General features: G+C 42.5%; 1 protein-coding gene across 6 annotated transcripts in view; it reads left to right on the top strand.

Annotated features, from left to right (window-relative positions):
• atp8a2 (ATPase phospholipid transporting 8A2) overlaps positions 1-18342 on the top strand; it is a 49521-nt gene that overhangs the window by 16607 nt on the left and 14572 nt on the right. For 4 of the 6 annotated variants that reach the window (XM_069703609.1, XM_069703608.1, XM_069703606.1 and 1 more), the window contains 12 exons: positions 58-146; positions 422-466; positions 649-724; positions 849-1037; positions 1118-1167; positions 1262-1331; positions 1430-1514; positions 2042-2181; positions 4128-4266; positions 4926-4990; positions 12394-12566; positions 18246-18342. The exon at positions 18246-18342 is cut by the window's right edge and continues 87 nt beyond it. In XM_069703609.1, coding sequence (XP_069559710.1) covers positions 58-146; positions 422-466; positions 649-724; positions 849-1037; positions 1118-1167; positions 1262-1331; positions 1430-1514; positions 2042-2181; positions 4128-4266; positions 4926-4990; positions 12394-12566; positions 18246-18342 — 1218 coding nt within the window. The remainder of the gene's footprint in view (positions 1-57; positions 147-421; positions 467-648; positions 725-848; positions 1038-1117; positions 1168-1261; positions 1332-1429; positions 1515-2041; positions 2182-4127; positions 4267-4925; positions 4991-12393; positions 12567-18245) is intronic. The other 2 variants (XM_069703605.1, XM_069703607.1) reach the window with 2 other exon arrangements.

Below are 18342 nucleotides of genomic sequence, written 5' to 3'. Positions count from 1 at the left end.
ACCATTACACGCACACTTTGTTAATACAAGGCTAATTAAACACACTGTCTTTTCCAGGTCAAGTATCTCTTTTCCGACAAGACGGGAACTCTGACCTGTAATGTCATGCACTTTAAGAAGTGTACCATTGCAGGAATTACATACGGGTCAGTTACATCTTTTCTCTACATTCATCTTTGCCTTTAGCTCGACTAGTAAAAGTGGCATCCCATAAAGAAAATTAGCTCGGAAGGCCACTAAATGCACTTTCGCAGTTTCGATCTATAACTGTTTTACTAATTCATGTTTCAGACTAACTTGATTAATATAGAATGAGCTGTTACTCAGTTGATTGAAGTAGTGCACGATCAAATTAACTAATCAACCCATCTACTGATTTTGACCGAATTCCTTTTGCAATCCGACCTTATTCATAATGCAGCCACTTCCCTGATCTTGACTGTGATCGTTCAATGGACGACTTCAGGTCAGTGACCGCTGTCTGTCTCAGCCGTCTTTCTCGTTCTAATAATCTTGTCTTTATTTTGGAGCTTTACATGTTTGCTTTGATCAGAACAATACCCAGAGAGTTTGTCCACTTTAGCCTGTATTTATATTTAAATGCCAACATTTTTTTCCCCTCTGTATGTATTTTTTTTTGTCTCACAGCACTCTGCCTTCCAACAGCAACAACTCGACAGAGTTTGACGACCCAACCTTAATTCAAAACATTGAGAAGAACCACGTAGGTGTCTCAGAGGCTTTTCTCCGATATCTGTATTTAAAGCTAACTAACTGCCCAAAATCAACGAGAGGCTGCTCTTCTAAAAAAAAACAAAAAAAACACGTCCGCCCATTTGTGTGTTCAGCCCACATCACCTCAGATCTGCGAGTTTCTGACGATGATGGCCGTGTGCCACACGGTGGTCCCCGAGAGGGAGGAGAACCAGATCATCTACCAGGCCTCCTCGCCCGACGAAGGAGCGCTGGTCAAAGGAGCCAAAGGACTTGGCTTTGTCTTCACCGCTCGGACCCCTCATTCAGTCATCATTGAAGCTGTGAGTGCGTGTCTGCACATTTCCCTGGAATGACATCTGCTTTGTCAACAGGAGCTGACTATTTCTTCTGTGTATTTCAGAGAGGTAATGAGATGAGCTATGAGCTACTGAATGTGCTGGAGTTTTCCAGGTACTGCTCCCATTAAAGGTCTTCTCAGCCAGTAAATAAGTCTTCATGTAAAACTGTTGTGTGTTGAAACTGAACCCCACTGTTTCCTTTACAGTAATCGCAAACGCATGTCTGTGGTGGTGAGGACGCCCAGTGGGAAGCTACGGCTGTACTGCAAAGGAGCGGTATGTTTATCTCATTATCCGTATCATTCAGCACGGCAAAGGTCGTTACATACTTTTCATTTAATGCTGAATTTATTGTTATTATTATTTCTTGGCAGGATAATGTTATTTTTGAACGTCTGACTGAGGCTTCACAGTACAAAGAATTAACGGTGGCTCATCTGGAACAGTTTGCTACTGAAGGTAAGAAGGATGAAAGAGAAAGGAAGGAGGAGGGGGATAACCATTGTTTCTTTGTGTTGATTTTCTTACTCAACCAGAGCTATTTTCTAGGTTCAGTTTTGTCAGTATTTGAAAGCTTTTTTTTTTTAATCTATAAGAAACATAGAGGCATAGTTTTTGTTTTTCAAATTGAATGGCTCGTGAGTTAGTCTTGAACTATACGCCCTAAAAGACTTCCATCTACAAGCCCATGCAGAAGGTTACACTGAATATGTCCAGTAATACATCCAATCAGAACACCAGTACCTCTGACCTGCAGCCAATAGATGTTCAGAAATAAATAACAACTCAAAAACGTTACTCTGCATCACTTCCCAACTCTGGTTGACATTTATATCCCACCACAGCCACCTCTCCCGGGTTTTCTTTCCGCCTCAGCTTTACACTCAAAAAGCATTTAAAGTATTCAATCCCGCCTGAAAACTGCAGCACCTATTTCTGCTCTGACCACAATGTTTGAGCATCTCACCCTCCTTCCATCCTCTCAGGCCTGAGGACGCTGTGCTTCGCCTATGTGGACCTGGAGGATGAAGCCTATCAGGAGTGGTTGAAGGAATACAATCGTGTCAGCACCGTGCTCAAAGACCGCGCTCAGAAACTAGAGGAGTGTTACGAACTAATAGAAAAGGTAAACACTGCGTCTTTTTCATCTGTAGCGATGTGTATCGGTGGCTTGGTGAGAGCAAAGCGCTTGCACATATCTCCATTTTAAGAGTTAATCAGCCTCAGTAAGTAAGCCTACCTTTCCTGTGTCACTTCAGTGGGGGGAGCGGCGTAAGAAAATATCAATACAATTGAGTTTCAAGAGATTATATTTTGTGATACTATACTGATTTTTAATTAATAGTTCACTTGCAAAGATTTCTGACAGACCGTAGTTCATTTTAAGTTGCGTCTGTAAACCCCCAGATAGCAGTGTTGTGATCTGTCTTCGGCGATTTGACTTTTCCACTCCAACATAACAACACAAGCTGAGACACGAAGTAGTAAACTGTGATAGTTTTCTTTAAATTAGGTCTTATAAAATTGCAATATACTGCCTTGCTTACAGTACTGCAATATATTGAATCATAACCACTATATTCACCACTCATCACATCGCCAGATTCTTTCCAAACACAGCCTTAACCCTTTCATGTATAGAGGTCACTACAGTGGACAGCTATTCAAATGTTGTTTTCTTGTATATGCATGGGTTTTGATGGCATATTTGCACATCAGCCTCGTATGGGATGATGCAATAGCGTTCACCGTCGGTGCTGATGTGGAACTATGCCATCAAAACCCATGCATATACAAGAAAACAGCTGTCCACTGTAGTGGCCTCTATACATGAAAGGGTTCATTTTTATGGTATTCTCTGTACTATTGTCTAGATTTTTTTGTGTATGCTTGTGGGTATGTTGGTATCAATATTGTTTGATTTGCTGTAGTGTTTGTGTTTTTTTTAAGACTGAAAAGCTCTAGGTAAAATATTTAAAATGTAAAAAACAAAACAAGGAACCACGTAATAAAAACATTTAACATCCCAGAGTTTGACAGGTAAACTCTCTGTGGTGGACAGGTTTATTTTGAATTAAGTTTCTTTTTGTAGCAAACATTAAATTGAAAAGACATATTGTCCGACGATGGAACAAACAGTATCCTCCTGATTCACTCACACATCCTGCAACACATACTGCTTCGTGGCCAGCAGGTGGCAGAGTGGCTCCATTTAGTCTCACTTAACCATTGTCCCATTTCATTACTCTTTAAATTACAATCACGGTTATATTTACCTTTCGAGGTGTGTGATTTTGTCTTTTATCATAATGTACAGACATACTGGTCTTTGCTCAGAGCATTGTGGAAACCTTGAATGGTCAGACAGCTGGCATTGTCTTGGTTTCTACCAAGACAATGCCAGCTGTCTGACCATTCAAGATTACTTTCTAGTAATCAAAGGGATATAGAGAGTTCAGCTGAGAGGATTTCCAGTAGAGAGCTGAACTGATAGGTGTGGAAACCCAAGGATTTATAGGAGAGAGTCGAGGTGAGAAAAGTAAGTGACGAGATGAAGAAAAAAAAAAGAAGCAGCAGAAGGAGAAGGAGAAAGAGGAGGAGGAGGAGGGGAGCTCTGACTGGGAGACCACAAGGGTAATTACCTCCACCAGCCTGCCAAAAGCCCCATAAAACTGGAGTCAACAACACAGTAGTGCTAACTTGTGTGTCTGTCTGTGTGTTCGTCCAAGTGTGTCTAATGAGGGTACACATGCATTTAAATGTTGAACAAATTAAAGCAAGGGGGGGAGAAGTAATGGGTTACTTCTTGGCACGAAGAAACCGAGTCCAGAATGAGCTGCTATACCAACTGAACTGAACCCGCTGGCATCACGCTTATCCTTAAATTAGATATGGATGATGTTCTCCAGAGAGAAAGAGGCCTCACATACAGGCTGTGAATGCCTAGCTTAATTTGTAGCCTAAAATATCATTTCTTTTAACCTCATTTACTGTTTTGTGCAATGCTTTGTTCTTAAAATATTACTTAATGCCTTAAATGATTTCCATCACGCTCTTCTGTTCCACCAACAGAACTTAATGCTGCTGGGTGCCACAGCCATCGAGGACCGTCTCCAGGCTGGCGTGCCAGAGACCATTGCCACTCTGATGAGGGCTGACATCAAGATCTGGGTTCTCACTGGAGACAAGCAAGAGACTGCCATCAACATAGGTGAGAGGAAAGCATCTAAAGAACACTACATTATGCCAATCCTGTCAGAGAGTCGAAGTATATTAGTTACTGCGGCCTGTTGTGCAGCAGCACAGGAAACTCTACGTATTGTGCAGTTAATTAAATAATGTCTGGAAGAATACCAGGCTTTATGTGGGCTGTGAAATGCCTGACATGCCTCATATCTCTAAATGTGGCAGTGGCCAGCGTAGACGTGCTGCAGGGACACGAGTGTGTTTGGAGTTTTGGCCGTTGTGGTGGAAGATTAAGGCAGAAGTCCAAGAAATAAAGGACAGCAGCAGACTCTTGTCGGATTGTTGGATGCCATGTAGAGTTTGTCTTCATAACTTCGATAACAGTCTACGTCTGAGGAAATTGATGATCTTCTCAATGGCCTAATTGTTTTTCACTCACTGCCTTTGCATTTCCTGAATTATGTTACCTGCCTGTTAGTTTGCTAAATGGTTAGCCTCTGTGGCTTGTAGCCACTGTCCACATTGCCTAGCATCAGGTTTTTTTTTTTTTAGTCAAGTTAAAAATTCAAGTCACGTCAAGTAATCAAGTTTTTCACCTGTGTTTTGGGTGGTTTTGAGTACATCTAACCCCTTTCCCATCCCCCGTGTATACCCACCCCCCTTCTTCCACTATCTGTTACTCAGGTTACTCCTGTCGTCTGGTGACACACGGCATGTCCCTCATCATCGTCAACGAGGACTCCCTGGATGTAAGTAGACCGTTCTCATCTGTGGACAGTATGTATAGTGTTGGGACTCTTTGTACAGGTGGGAGGAGGTTAGGGGTCTTAAGCAGGTTACCGTGGGAACCAGGGTGTGGTCCGCAGCTAGATCGGTGGGTGGGGCTCTTTGTGTGCTCACAGGTGCAGGTAATTAAAGTCTCTGGTGTCCCCTTTGGAGAAAGGGATGAAAAGAGACAAGTCCTGAACTATCACTTCTTTCCCTCTCGTCCTGTCTCTTTCATACGGGCCTCTCGGTGCTCTCGCACTCTTTAACCAACCTATTTCTAGCAGCAGAATATACAGATCATGTGTGTTCAGTCAATTTATTTTCCCATTTGGAGTCAGATTAGATGTTATGTGTTGTTTGCATTCAGGTTTCATGTGTGAAAGCTTTATCTAAGTGGGTTGATTGCTGTCATGGGGCTCTGTCTGTCCCCCTCTGTCATGTGTCTTTCACACAGTCACACACAGTCTCCACACTCCCACATGTGTGATCACGCAAACACACATCCACACATGATCACAGTGTGTCCACTTTTACTGAGGTAGTTTCTTTGTGGGGTTGGATCTTATACGTTTTAGGCGTAAGCATTGTGTGCATTTGTGTGTACATGGCTACGTGTGTGAGTGTTGTTGTGTAATTTTATTAGTGAACGGTAAGAGCAGCGTGATTCCTCTATATGGTAAACGGTTCATCAAAAGCCAGACAGCGTGCACAGCCACTTAGATGCTGAGTAAATTGAGTTGGACAGAGTGAACATTCAGTGTCAATGCAATAGGTGTACTTTTGACTGAGAATCGCCTATACAATTTGCACACCAAGGTGAAAGTCAACGCAGTTAGCACTGTAAGCAGATCAATCTTAATATGGTTTGGGAGATTTTTTTTTTTTTTTTTTTTTTTTTTTGCCATCTGTCTGCTTTGTTGGAAAGCATACGGTTCAAGGTCTGGTCAATGTAGTCTGGCTCAGAAGACAAACGTCTGGATCGAACCGATAATCACATAAAGTTTGTTTTTCCTGTCATTTATATATATTTGAAATTTTTGTCTACGCACTTAAATTGCAGCCAAAGCAAATGTTGAGCCCATCTTCCCTGGAAAATGGCTTTACAGAGATTAAACATAGACCTTACAATAACAAAACCTACTTAGGTCTGAGTGTTATTAGCACTTATCAGAAAAGCCATAGATGATGTTGGCCATCACTGAGGGTGCTGATTGAAGAGACTGGCAGTAAAAACCAAAAATACTGCAATGAAAGTTGTGATTTGACGTTGTGACCTGATCAAGTAAACTTTTTTTTTTTTTTTAAATCAGATATTTCAAACAAATCTTTGTATTGGTGAGAATTGAATGAAAGCAAATAACAATGAGAAGGAAATTTAAAAAACTAAAATAAAAGCTGGCTCTCTGATAATAATGTATAAATCCATTGGATATTTTTCTAAGAAAAACATTCACTGAAATTATCCCTAAAGTATGTGAAGTAGCTATAGGTTTTCCTAATGCCAAAGGCAGACAAAGACTTTCCATACAGTCCCCTACATTTACCGGCAACCTCAAACAACTTGGTATGGAATCCATCATTCAGATGGAAAGCCTGGCCTCGGTCCTCTGTGACGGAGACCATCCACCCTGCTGATGTATCCTTGAACAAGTTCTTCACCATCTCCAGGGCAGCTGTTCCGTAGCTGGTCCCGACTCTCCTGTGGAGAAGGCCGAGGACAGAAGGCAACATCTCATTTCGTAATGGAAACATGTTGGAATTGAAATGGCTCTCGTAAAGTTGTTGTACAAACACATTTGTGTTGGCTACGGGTCAGACATGTTGCTTACGAAGAGACAAACAAATTGTCACGACTGGAATTTTTCTACTTGACAAGGGCATTATCTACTGGATGCTTTATTGTTTGCGGTGTTTCCAGAACATGCACGCTTTAAAGTGGCTGGAGATGCAATGCTGCATACTCAAGACAGGATGACAGCCTTCTGTTGATACCGTTTATGGCTCCCATCTTTTCAATGCCTCTGATCTAGATTTAAGTTCGGACGTGTTTGTAAGAGAAGAAACATTTGTGCGTGCGTGCGCATGGTGTCGGTCATGCTTATCTTTTAGGACAACTTCAGAGAGCTCTGATTATGACTGAAGATGGTGTGGCTTTCATCTAACATCGGTGTGACACTCACCGTATCGCACTTAAAATAACTCGCACCGGCTCAGCTTCTTCATGCTTGAAAGTGTAAGCTGCACGTGAGGGAGGGAAAACAGGAGCTTCTTATCAAACCCTCTCCTCAAGCTTGACCTCGTGCTCCCATTTTTGTACAAATTTCCCCTCCATCTTTCACACCCTCTCTCAGCTGTTCTCACTGTGAAGGCTGATCTGTGCCGTGGATCTTGCAGTTGCCGGCCGGGCAGCAGATGCCACCGCCTCCCTCCTTCCCAGATAAAAGGCCGCATTAAAGTCCGCTCCGTGTCTCCTTCACACGACTCCCTCCACATCTGCCAGCACACTGTCTATGCACAGGAAGCGACCACACACTCTGTGACAGGAAAAGTGTGTGTGTGTGTGTGTGTGCTAGATGGGGAGTCGGGAACAGGCAACAAAATATATGTGTTTATAAAGCAGGCGTAGTGTTTGTTGTACTTCATGTATGAGATAGACAATCTGGAAAGAGAGGAGGAGGAGAAGAAGAAGAAGGGGGGAGATCTGGCTGAGCCATGTGAGGGCGATGAGTGAGTGGTAATGTGATCTCCTTTTGGTGCTCCTCCTCATAAAAACAAACCTCGTGAGCAATGCCTCCTGGGTAAACGGTTTGCGACCACTGAAGCTGTGACAGGCGCCATCTGTCACCTTCAGATCACATGCCACACACAGACTGACACAAATCTTTGCCCCGTCTTCTTCTGTTAAGTCAATACTGAAGGACCAATGAGAACATGAATGTAAAGTCTTACTTTTGTCTGTGAGTACACACACACACACACACACACACACACACACACACACACACACACACACACACACACACACACACACACACACACACACACCTTGATACCCAGTTCTGCATCTACATTTCGTATAACTTTCCCACAATCCCCCGGTCCTCGTCACGCTGCCCGCAGAACAACTCTTAAACAAACACTGTCTGTCTTCTGCTCATTAATCATTTTTACACACACACACACACACACACACACACACACACACACACACACACACACACACACACACACACACACACACACACACACACAGATTTTGTAGTGCCTCAGTTTGCATGCTGTATTGTTCTGGCATTTACTTTTTTTTTTTTTAAATTTTCTCATGGTTCTCTCTTTTCTTTTTCACGTCGGACCTCGTCACTGTTAAAAGTCCACATGTGTGCCTGCGTGTGTGTTTCTGGCTCAGGCAGCAGAGGATGTGGGTGTTTGCACAGATGCACAGTGTGATAATTAAACGGTATATTAAATCTCACTGGTGACAGAATCTGCACTGGAAAAATGAGCACGTCTTTCTCCGCCTTTGTTTCACTCAGCAGCTCACGCTCTGTCTTTCAGCCTTTCCCCACGTCTGCTTCACCCTCCCTGCCTTCTGTCCCCCACCCCCATTCTTTGTACCTCCTCCTATTTATCTTGCTCAGTGCTTTTCTGTATCTTTTATATTTTGCCGTGTACATTCATCATGATGGCATAAGTAATTGCCCCGTCTTTGGAGTGGATGGCCTGCAATGGATCAACTTTTGGCTTTCCCCATACTCACTACATTCATTTCTATATATATATATATATTTATATACGCGTGTTTGTTTGTTTTTGTGCGTGTTATGGTGAAGTATGCAATGACAGAAGGGGACCTGTGATATCTCAAACCGCCGCCATGCGCTGCCCATTTTGTGATCCAAATATAAACCTGATAAAATTCCATGCAGAAGGGCCTGTGAGTATGGTGTGAGTGTGTGTGAGAGAGAGAGTGTTCCCGCTTTTTTCAAAGCCAGAGCATATGAAAAAATAAACATTTAGCTTGGAACTTAAAAATGCTTGCTAATGAGATCTGTCATATTGCAAGTGCTGCAATCAGAGAATCAAGCGTTCTTTCCTTCAAAGTCTGTAAAAGCAGCAGGTAATTTAGCGTGAGAAAGACAGAAAATACGCAGCAATGCAGTTTCCTTTCTCGGCTCATGTTTTTCCTCTGAGAGAAAGTGTGAGCAGTTCAGGTTGGACCCTTGTGAGAATTTTTTTTTCATGTAAAGATGCCGTTGTTTTGTCAGGAGGATGCAGTTTGGTTCGAACATGCTGTTCTGCAAGCGGCCTGCCTTTTAGCTTTAAGAGATAACTAGCATTTGCACCTTAGTTACCTTTTTAATCTGCTATATGTCTCTGCAGGATTAGCCCGGCTATTATCCCAGGTTGTTTTAACTGCTGCAAAAGCTCTGACTGGACCTGCTGTGACAAGACACAGTGCTGTATTAGGACCCGATATTTACACTTTTTTCATCCGATGATAGATATCAGACACGGCTAGTAAATAATTGGTTAATATATTTATAGTAAACTCAAAGGGAAATGTAAAATTGGAGACTGCCTTCACACATTTGCTCATGTCATGTTGGAAGGAGCTTTTACAAAATCAAACTCAATGCAGACATTTGTGTAAGACTTCAAAACTTCTGTCTTCTTACAGTTTATACAAGTTTACTTTGTGTTACACCGCAGAGGCTTTTTGTCCGCTCTGTGGCGAAGTGACGACAAGCAGGGAAAAGGTGCTGTCGCACTTGAAGCACATGTACACATACAAATACACAACCTCTGTGCGTTTACATGCCAACACGTACACGCACGCACACATGCATGCACGTGTTTTACTCCTCTATAAAAACACATGTGCTACGCACACACACACACACACACACACACACACACACACACACACACACACACACACACACACACACACACACACACACACACACACACACACACACACACACACACACACACACATCCACCTTTGAGTTTCAGAACTCTGACAACCTGTAATCTCCTTTAATCCTTTCATTATGTTTTTGTTTTCCTTTCCCCTGTTTGGGGAAAAAGGTGAATGCAAACAGGAATTCCGGCATACAAAGAAAAACACAGCCTCAGGCTGAGAAAACAAGAGCAGCGAATTTTTGGGAAGAGGAGGGACACTTGTGTGCGGAGGGTACGCATGTGTGCATCGCTATTTGGCAAGAAGAAGAGAGGCTGCATTGTTCATTTGATTGTGTTTCATACGTGTGTGTGTGTGTGTGTGTGTGTGTGTGTGTGTGTGTGTGTGTGTGTGTGTGTGTGTGCGTGCGTGCACTTGCTGTGTTGTCTCTTGCACATGCTGATCGGTGGACAGAGGGGTCACCTCTCTGTGGGTCACTGCATTCTCTCAGTGGGTTACTGGCGGCCGTCTGACCTGTGAGAGAATGAACAGACTCTTAACGGCGCCAAATTTTTAAAGGTTTGTGCACTTTGGTGTCCAGAGTTTGGTCTTATGTTACTGCTTGCAAAGTCTTCAGTTGTACTGGCGAAGTTTCCACAAACAGTTCCTTTTTATTAGGTCATCTCATGCCATGTCATACCTAATTTATTATGTCATTAACCTGAATTCCACATGTACAACTACAGAACTGTCCCCAGATAGAGTTTGTGAGCTATTTGCTACGGTGTTGGAAAAACATTTAATGGAAAAAACACTTGTGCTCCATCTGCTGAATGTTTGAGTGGTTGATTGGCTTTACCGTGAATCCACCTGGAGATCTCCTTCATGTGAATAAGTCTTGGTTTATATTAAGTCAGAGCTGGGACTGTTAAGCAGGTAGATAAGTCTCTATTGTCTTTGACAACAGCTAAATGAAAGATAAAAGGTAATACTTTTTATTCTTGTATACATTTAATACGCCCATCAGTCCACTAGACGATACCCTGTCAGTGTCACGTTTTGATTCGCCTTGGTGGGAAGAATACACGCAGGTATGACCAGGGTCACAGAAGGAGGTCACCCAGGTCGAGTCCGTGACAAAACAACATGGATTTCTTTGAAGAAATCTTTTTCTTAACTGTACCAGGTAGTAGTCCTGCTTAGGCGAGACAAAGTGTGACACTGACCAAGTGTACAGTAGTGGACTAACATATGTATTAAACTCTTTGACCTGCTGTTTTACCATGTATATCATAATATCAGTCGCTGGAAATTAAGAATTCAGGTGTGTGTGTGTGTGTGTGTGTGTGTGTGTGTGTGTGTGTGTGTGTGTGTGTGTGTGTGTGTGTGTGTGTGTGTGTGTGGGAGAGGAGGGGGGAGCTTGTAGCGTGTCTGCTCCTCCACATGGAATTCATTACATCTCTGTGGGATGTTTATTTTCTCTATTAATCCCTGTTCCTCCATTATCAAGAGCTTCATCAAAACCGCCCCCAAACTACTGCCCTGCAGGCGAGCTGGCATGTACACAAACACAAACACAAACAAACACACACAAACACACACAAACACACACCTAAACACGTGAATGATGCATTTTTACCCCGCCACAACATTAGTCCAGCTCATTTATCTTTCCTCCCCTTTCCTCCAGTTGAGCGTTTTATCATTCTCTCTTTTTGTCTCTTTTTCTTCCACTGTGATGTGTTGCTGCTTTTTATTTATTTATTTTATTTTTTTAAGATGTTACATTTAAATGCATAGTTGAAATGCCTTCCGGACCCTCACAGCATCAGCATGTCGACATGTGATGATGTCTTGAGCAACTGTTGCCTTTATACTAGCATTCTTAATTGTCGAGTGTACACGGAAGCAAATTGTTTCCCCCAGATGAAAGCTTACTGTGAAACCAGGAGCATATGTCTTCCACTTACCGCCAGCGGCTTTGACCTTTCAACAAATTGGTCTCTGTGTTTTGATGTTTTTGATTTGCATTTTCAACATTTTGCGAGGCCACAGCATCCCCACAAAAAAAAAAAAAAAACATCAAACCTGAAAATGCGGCGAGTCCGAAGGTCTGCCGCCAGATTGCATAAGAAGACGAGTCATTTTCCGGGCCAGATTTACAGCTATGATTGGTCAGGTGGCAGATCGAGATTTAAGATTGTTGGCAATTAGTGGTGAGCCTCAGGGTTAGAGATTGTCACTATAAGCCAGCAGCATTTCCTGACGTATCCCTGTAAGAGCTGTGAGTATGTTGCCGACTTAAGACAATGGAAGAGAAGATGTCTGAGATAGAGGCGTGTCAGTGAAGCATGTTGATGATGTGTAAAACCAGTCTGGGAAGCACATCTATTCCTTTTTTTTTTCTTTTTTTTTTTTTAAGAGAAAAAGATGTAATGAAAAATCCAAACCCTCCGCTCTTGTGTTTTTGTCTTCTTGCAGGCGACTCGTGCCACGCTGACAGCTCACTGTTCATCTCTGGGAGAATCTCTGGGGAAAGAAAACGAGTTGGCGCTGATCATCGATGGCCAGACGCTGAAATACGCCCTGTCCTTCGAGCTCCGCCAGGCCTTCCTCGACTTGGCGCTGTCCTGCAAAGCTGTCATCTGCTGCCGGTATGGATCCTCTTTTATCATACACGCATACATAAGCAAACATTGGGTTTATTATAGGTTATCTACGTAGATCCGGCAAGCTTGGAAAAGTAAAAATTTCTCATTTCGTAAAGTATTTCAATGCTTTACGTTTTGGTTTTGAAATTTTCTGTTTTCAGCATGCTACAGAAAACAGTTTGAATATAAATTAATCAAGGCTTATCTGTGGTGCAGTTAAAGGAATAATTCAAAGTGAAAATGAAATACCAGTTTGTCTCTGATGAAGTTTCATTCTGTTGAAACACGATGGAAAAATATTATAAATCCCATGAAAGTTGAAAATCCCAATGAAAACACGCACACAAACTTTATAGGGAATGAGAGCGTGGACAACGTTTACATCTTGTGACCGGAAAAAAAATCCTGAAACGAATCAGTCTACAAGAAGTCTAGACAAAGCGTGAAATTTGTATCCGTAAAGATCACAAGCACACTGTTTAAACAACATTTCTGCAGATACATAGGATCTTTGTGTTGTTGTGAGAAAGCACCTACAGTATGTTCAATGCAAGAGGAGAGTTTGTCCACACACTGAAATTTGAAAGCTCCCAAAAGTATTTTTATTGCAATATTTCAGCTTAACTCTTGGTTATTATCTGGGCTTTTTGTTTGTTTGTTTTGCATCCCCCCCCCCAACTGGGGTTAAATGTGTATAATAGCCACCTTTTTAGTTTTAAACACCCGCTATATGCACAAAAAGGCAAAAATATACCCACATACTTCCATCTCGGTACCACTTCTTCTTTTATTCTCCTCGGACACGACAGCTGTGTGACCAAAAATAGGCTTCCTCAAGTAAAGCGGAGGTGGCTTTCTGTAAACATCGTTAACGTCCGTGAAATCAAATGCACAAGTCTAGATTAAGTATTGTCACAAAAGCGTGGGTACTTTGGATTTTTGATTAATCCGCAAACAAACTGGGGAAACCCACGAAAGAAAAAAAAAAATGCAAAGAAACACCCGGGATCCAACACGGATTGATTGTCACTCCGTTGTGTGCGTTATAAAGAGAAAGCGTGCGTGTGCACGAGTCCGTGTGCAGCCCTGCATACCTGCGTGTACGTCAGTTTGTAAAAGTTGTCGGTTGCCCACGGTCAGGATAAAAGGAGGATAAAAGCCTGTCCCGTCGCACAGCAGGAGTAATGTCATACAATGCGCTGCATGGAAATGTCAAAGCCATGACTCACTTACTGCTGGTACCCCTGGAATGGGCATCAGCTGCTCACACATACACAGTCATTGCCATTATACATTTCTATTGATACAAAGTGCACTCGGGTCATACGATGTTTACTGCATGTTCCCTTTTTTGGTCATGTTCTACTCTTCTTCTCTGCACCAGCTGTGATGTTTGACAAAAGAGTTTCCAGTCGTCTTTTGTCCGTGTGTGTGTGCGTGTGCGTGTGTGTGTGTGTGTATATATAGCGTGTAGCCAGGAGAGTGTAGCCAGGAGAGTCATAATTGACTCTTCCTTGTATATCCAAGTCATATCTGGGCTCGGGTCTCGCAGGCCTTGCAAACAGCCGCCAGGTTTCTTTCCTGTATCCTTCAGTCTTCATCCTTCCTTGCATGTCTCTCCCTTCCTTCCTTCCTTCCTTCCTTCCTCCTTCACTCTCTCTGTTTCTTCTCAGCCTAACTATGGCTTGATAGTGAGCAAAATCACCAGCACCCCTATTACTTGAAGTGCATCCCAAGATTAAGCTACTGAGCCAGTTTTAGACATCGAGTGTAAATAAAAATGGATGCAGTGGCCCCAGTGGGCAGCCCACCCAACGCCCACACTTCCGGGCTTGTAGTGGGCTGCCCGCTAGGGCCCCATATTTGAGCCTACATGGGGCCCACATGCGGGGCTCTACGATGGGGCTTTTCAATAAAATAATTCCACAATTAATTCGATTTTAAGCCTCAAAAAGAGGTACGTTTGGTGGCGTGTCTGGTTTGATTCACATGCTGTGAGTACAGTCAGGTTTTGCTGTGCAGGTGAGTGGGACATAGTGTCCTCGTGTTTTCAGTCAGATCGTCCCCTCGCTTCTCTCCAGTTGTCCAAATATGGCCACTTCTGGTTCCTAAAAAAACAAGATGACGACGGCCACAATGCCAGACTCAGGGCTTCAAAACGGCAGTTCATACACCAAAAGACGGCGTCATGCTGGGTTGCCACTTGGTTTTAGATTGTGTTTTATATAAGAAGTTACTTTTTGTAGTTCTGTGGTTCCCAACCCCTTTAATACAAAACAATTCCAAGTTGCATATCGGGGCTTTGAATACTCAACCAAACATTTGAGCTGCTCACACTCTTTAATTTGAATAACTGTTAGAGGTAAAACTAAAAAGGATATCACGATAAAAAATTTTAAAAAAAAGATTAGGTTGGAGTTTAAAAAACAAAAGTATTGTTCTCTTTCCCTGTAATCACCTTGATTTATATTGTGAGACTTTGGGAGGTCCTGACCTCAATGCTGGGAGCTTGGTGATTCATATAATTAGGGGGTATGTGCATCCCAAGCATTGCACTGGTAATAGGTTGCCTGTCTATAAAGAGATCGAGCTTTGACTTTCAAGTGTGGAGTTGTCTGCGAGATTATTTCTCACCTACCGTATGCGTGTGATGTTTCAAAGTGTGGGAAGTTGCGTATGTTTACGTGTGCGTCTCGGGCGGCGGAGTCGAGTGCCCTCGTACGCATGGGTTCCTGACTTCAGTGTGCGTTTGTTTACAGGAGGACTTAGCGGCTGCTTATTTTCTGCTCAGCTCCACCGTGAAGAGCACTGGGAGTCTTTCATCTCTCCAGCTCCACTTTACAAAATCCCAGACACTGTTAGCAGTGTTTAGAGGAAAGGTAGAGCGAGCAAGACACACACAGAGAGAGAGAGAGAGAGAGGCTGAGATGAAGAGAGATTTGTGGTCAGAGGGTGAGAGACGCGAAGACAAGAAACGCACTCGCACACACCTCAGATGCAGGAACAGGAAAAACAAAGAGCAGGGGTTGATCCCATCCTTCAGCAACGACTACAGAGGCCAAAACTCTCTCTGAGGTTTTCCCCTGCGAACATCCTGTGGTGGTACGAGGTGTGTGTGTGTGTGTGTGTGTGTGTGTGTGTGTGTGTGTGTGTGTGTGTGTGTGTGTGTGTGTGTGTGTGTGTGTGTGTGATTTTTGCAAATGCCTACGTATGAATACTAAGCAGACCACCCGGCTCTGTGATTCCAGCTTGACCGGGACATGATCCTACTTACATATTCAGAGAAGATAGACCACCCTCATGACCTGTGGGCTCCAGTCGGATGTGCGAAGGCTCATACATCTGCTCATAATTTAATTTTTGTCATATCTCCATAAAAGCACCATATTGTGCTCCGTTTGCATGTGACGGCGCTTGCAGCTGCACATAATTTAATTAAGTAATATCGTTATCAGAGCACAGACAAACGTGGTGAGGAGTCACTGCTGAACCTCCGGAGTTAGATCTGTACTCCACAAACAGACAGTCACAGTGAAAGTGACTCTTCTTCTTCTTTGTAGGAAATGTTTGAAGCTTTGGCGGCATTTTAAATCAAGTGGTGATATTTAAAAAAAAAAATTTGCCTTAATGCATCACTGAGGCTTCGAGTAATTAATACGAATCAGAGAAATGTAATATAGATATTTGCAGCCAATTAAAAAAAAAAAATTGGAGCAGCTGGCTGGAAAGAAATTAGTTCCTTCTCGAAGCCCGTCAATATTACATAATGAAACACAAATATTCTGGTTTGACGTAATGTTGTTGAAAATGTAAATGTTTTTGATTCATACTGTACACGAGCGGTCCTGAGCTGTGGGAAATATAACTTGCTTTGTTGTACAGCCTTAATCTCTGCCCCGGTATCAATTTTCTCACGTGTCTCCACCTTTGGAGACGTATTTGTTTTCGCTATACAATTTGCAGGTAGGAAGGATAAGACTCACTTAAGCTGTGTTGGATGTGAATGACACGCTGTAGCAACTCCTGTTCACACAAAGCGTGTTTTGAAAACAGAGATGAAGACAAATTCAGTCTTAGTGGCTGCATTTCTTTCTGAGAATGTAAACACTGTGTGTGGGGTTGGATTATTTTTTTTTTCTTTCCCACACAGCCTCCTCTTAAGATCAGCAGCAATCAAGCATGATCGTTTCCCGATATGACATTCCTCCCCTTTGAGCTGTACAAATTAAATACCAGTAAGCAAATGCTTTTTTACAGCCAGAATGTTATGAATGTCTTTTTTATACTCCCAAGATATTGATACTTACAGAATTGTCTTGACAACTGGTCAAACTTGAATCTGTTGAAACACCCAGAATAATCAGAGAAAGTACCTTTAAACTTTGTAAACTTGGATTTGTGTAAATAAATTGTGGGGCTGCAAATTTTCATTATTGATTAATCTGTTGATTATTTTATCAATTAATCTATTGTTTGGACTTTTAAATTGTCATAAAATGATTAAAAGACATGTTGACTAGTGTTTCCCAAAGACTAAGGCGCATCTTAAAATGTCCTTGTTTTGTTCTGAACAACAATCATAACCAAATAATATTCAGTTTATTGTCATGGAGGACTAAAGGAACCAGAAAATATTCACATTTAAGAAGCTGGAATCTGGGAAATTTAGAATTTATTTTTTTCATAAAATCTAATTACTAATAATTCTTTGTTAATTGACTAATCACTACATCTGTATTACATTATTTGTTTTTCTCACAGTTTTAACATTCAGATGAAACTGAAACAGACTAAATAGATCCTTTTGAAAATTGCCTCCCGTACTGGTAAAAACACCAGTGAAAATACACTTTTTCCTTTTTTAATTTCCAGCACACTCCAAACTAAAGCTTCCACAGTTCTTTCCATGACAGGGAGGAAGGGAAGAAACAAAGGATTAGTAGGGAAAATCCAAACGGAAAACCAGCACAGCATTCAGTGCCACAGGAAGGAGCTGTGCTCTCATCTGTCCACAGATGTAGTGCATGACACCGTAAAATTGAAGAGAGATACACTCTGGACTGCTGCATGACACTTCACCATCCTCCCTCTGTGGCCTTGAGGGAAGTGTCTGTAATCGAGCCTCCCCAGGTCCTCCATTGTCAGTGAAGAGACAGAACCGGTTATAGACAGAGGATCGGTGACACAGGTCAAGAGGGTGGAGTACTTCTGGAAGCTCCCTGAACACACACACACACTCAGATGTACGCACACACACATAAATATACACTTCAAAAGTGAGCCACACAGAATCTTATGAGCATAACGGTGATTTAATGTCTCCTAATACCCATTGAAGAGCCGTAGACACTGCTGTGTGTGTGTGTGTGTGTGTGTGTGTGTGTGTGTGTGTGTGTGTGTGTGTGTGTGTGTGTGTGTGTGTGTGTGTGTGTGTGTGTGTGTGTGTATGTTTCTGGCAGCCTCTCTCCTATCTCTTTCTTTTTCAACTGTTAACCACTCTTGGTCTCCCAGGCTTCACTCTTCTCTCCTCACGGCCGGCATATTTTTTCCCGCCATCTTACTTCCCCAAGATATTCTTTAATCTTCTTCTAAATTTATTTCCGATGCAGCCTGCTTTTTTTTTTTTTTTAATTTCATATCAACCAACCACCTCGGTCTGTTTTCTCCTCGCCGTTTCTGCAGAGTGTCTCCGCTGCAGAAGTCAGAGATTGTGGATATGGTGAAGAAACACGTGAAAGCCATCACGCTGGCGATAGGCGACGGCGCGAACGACGTGGGG

Source organism: Brachyistius frenatus, unplaced genomic scaffold, assembly GCF_029030835.1.
Source record: "Brachyistius frenatus isolate BFR_SWC_R1_liver_20210118 unplaced genomic scaffold, ASM2903083v1 Contig_47, whole genome shotgun sequence".
In the NCBI taxonomy this organism is placed as follows: Eukaryota; Metazoa; Chordata; class Actinopteri; family Embiotocidae; genus Brachyistius; species Brachyistius frenatus.
This window is presented reverse-complemented; position numbering and strand designations above follow the sequence as displayed.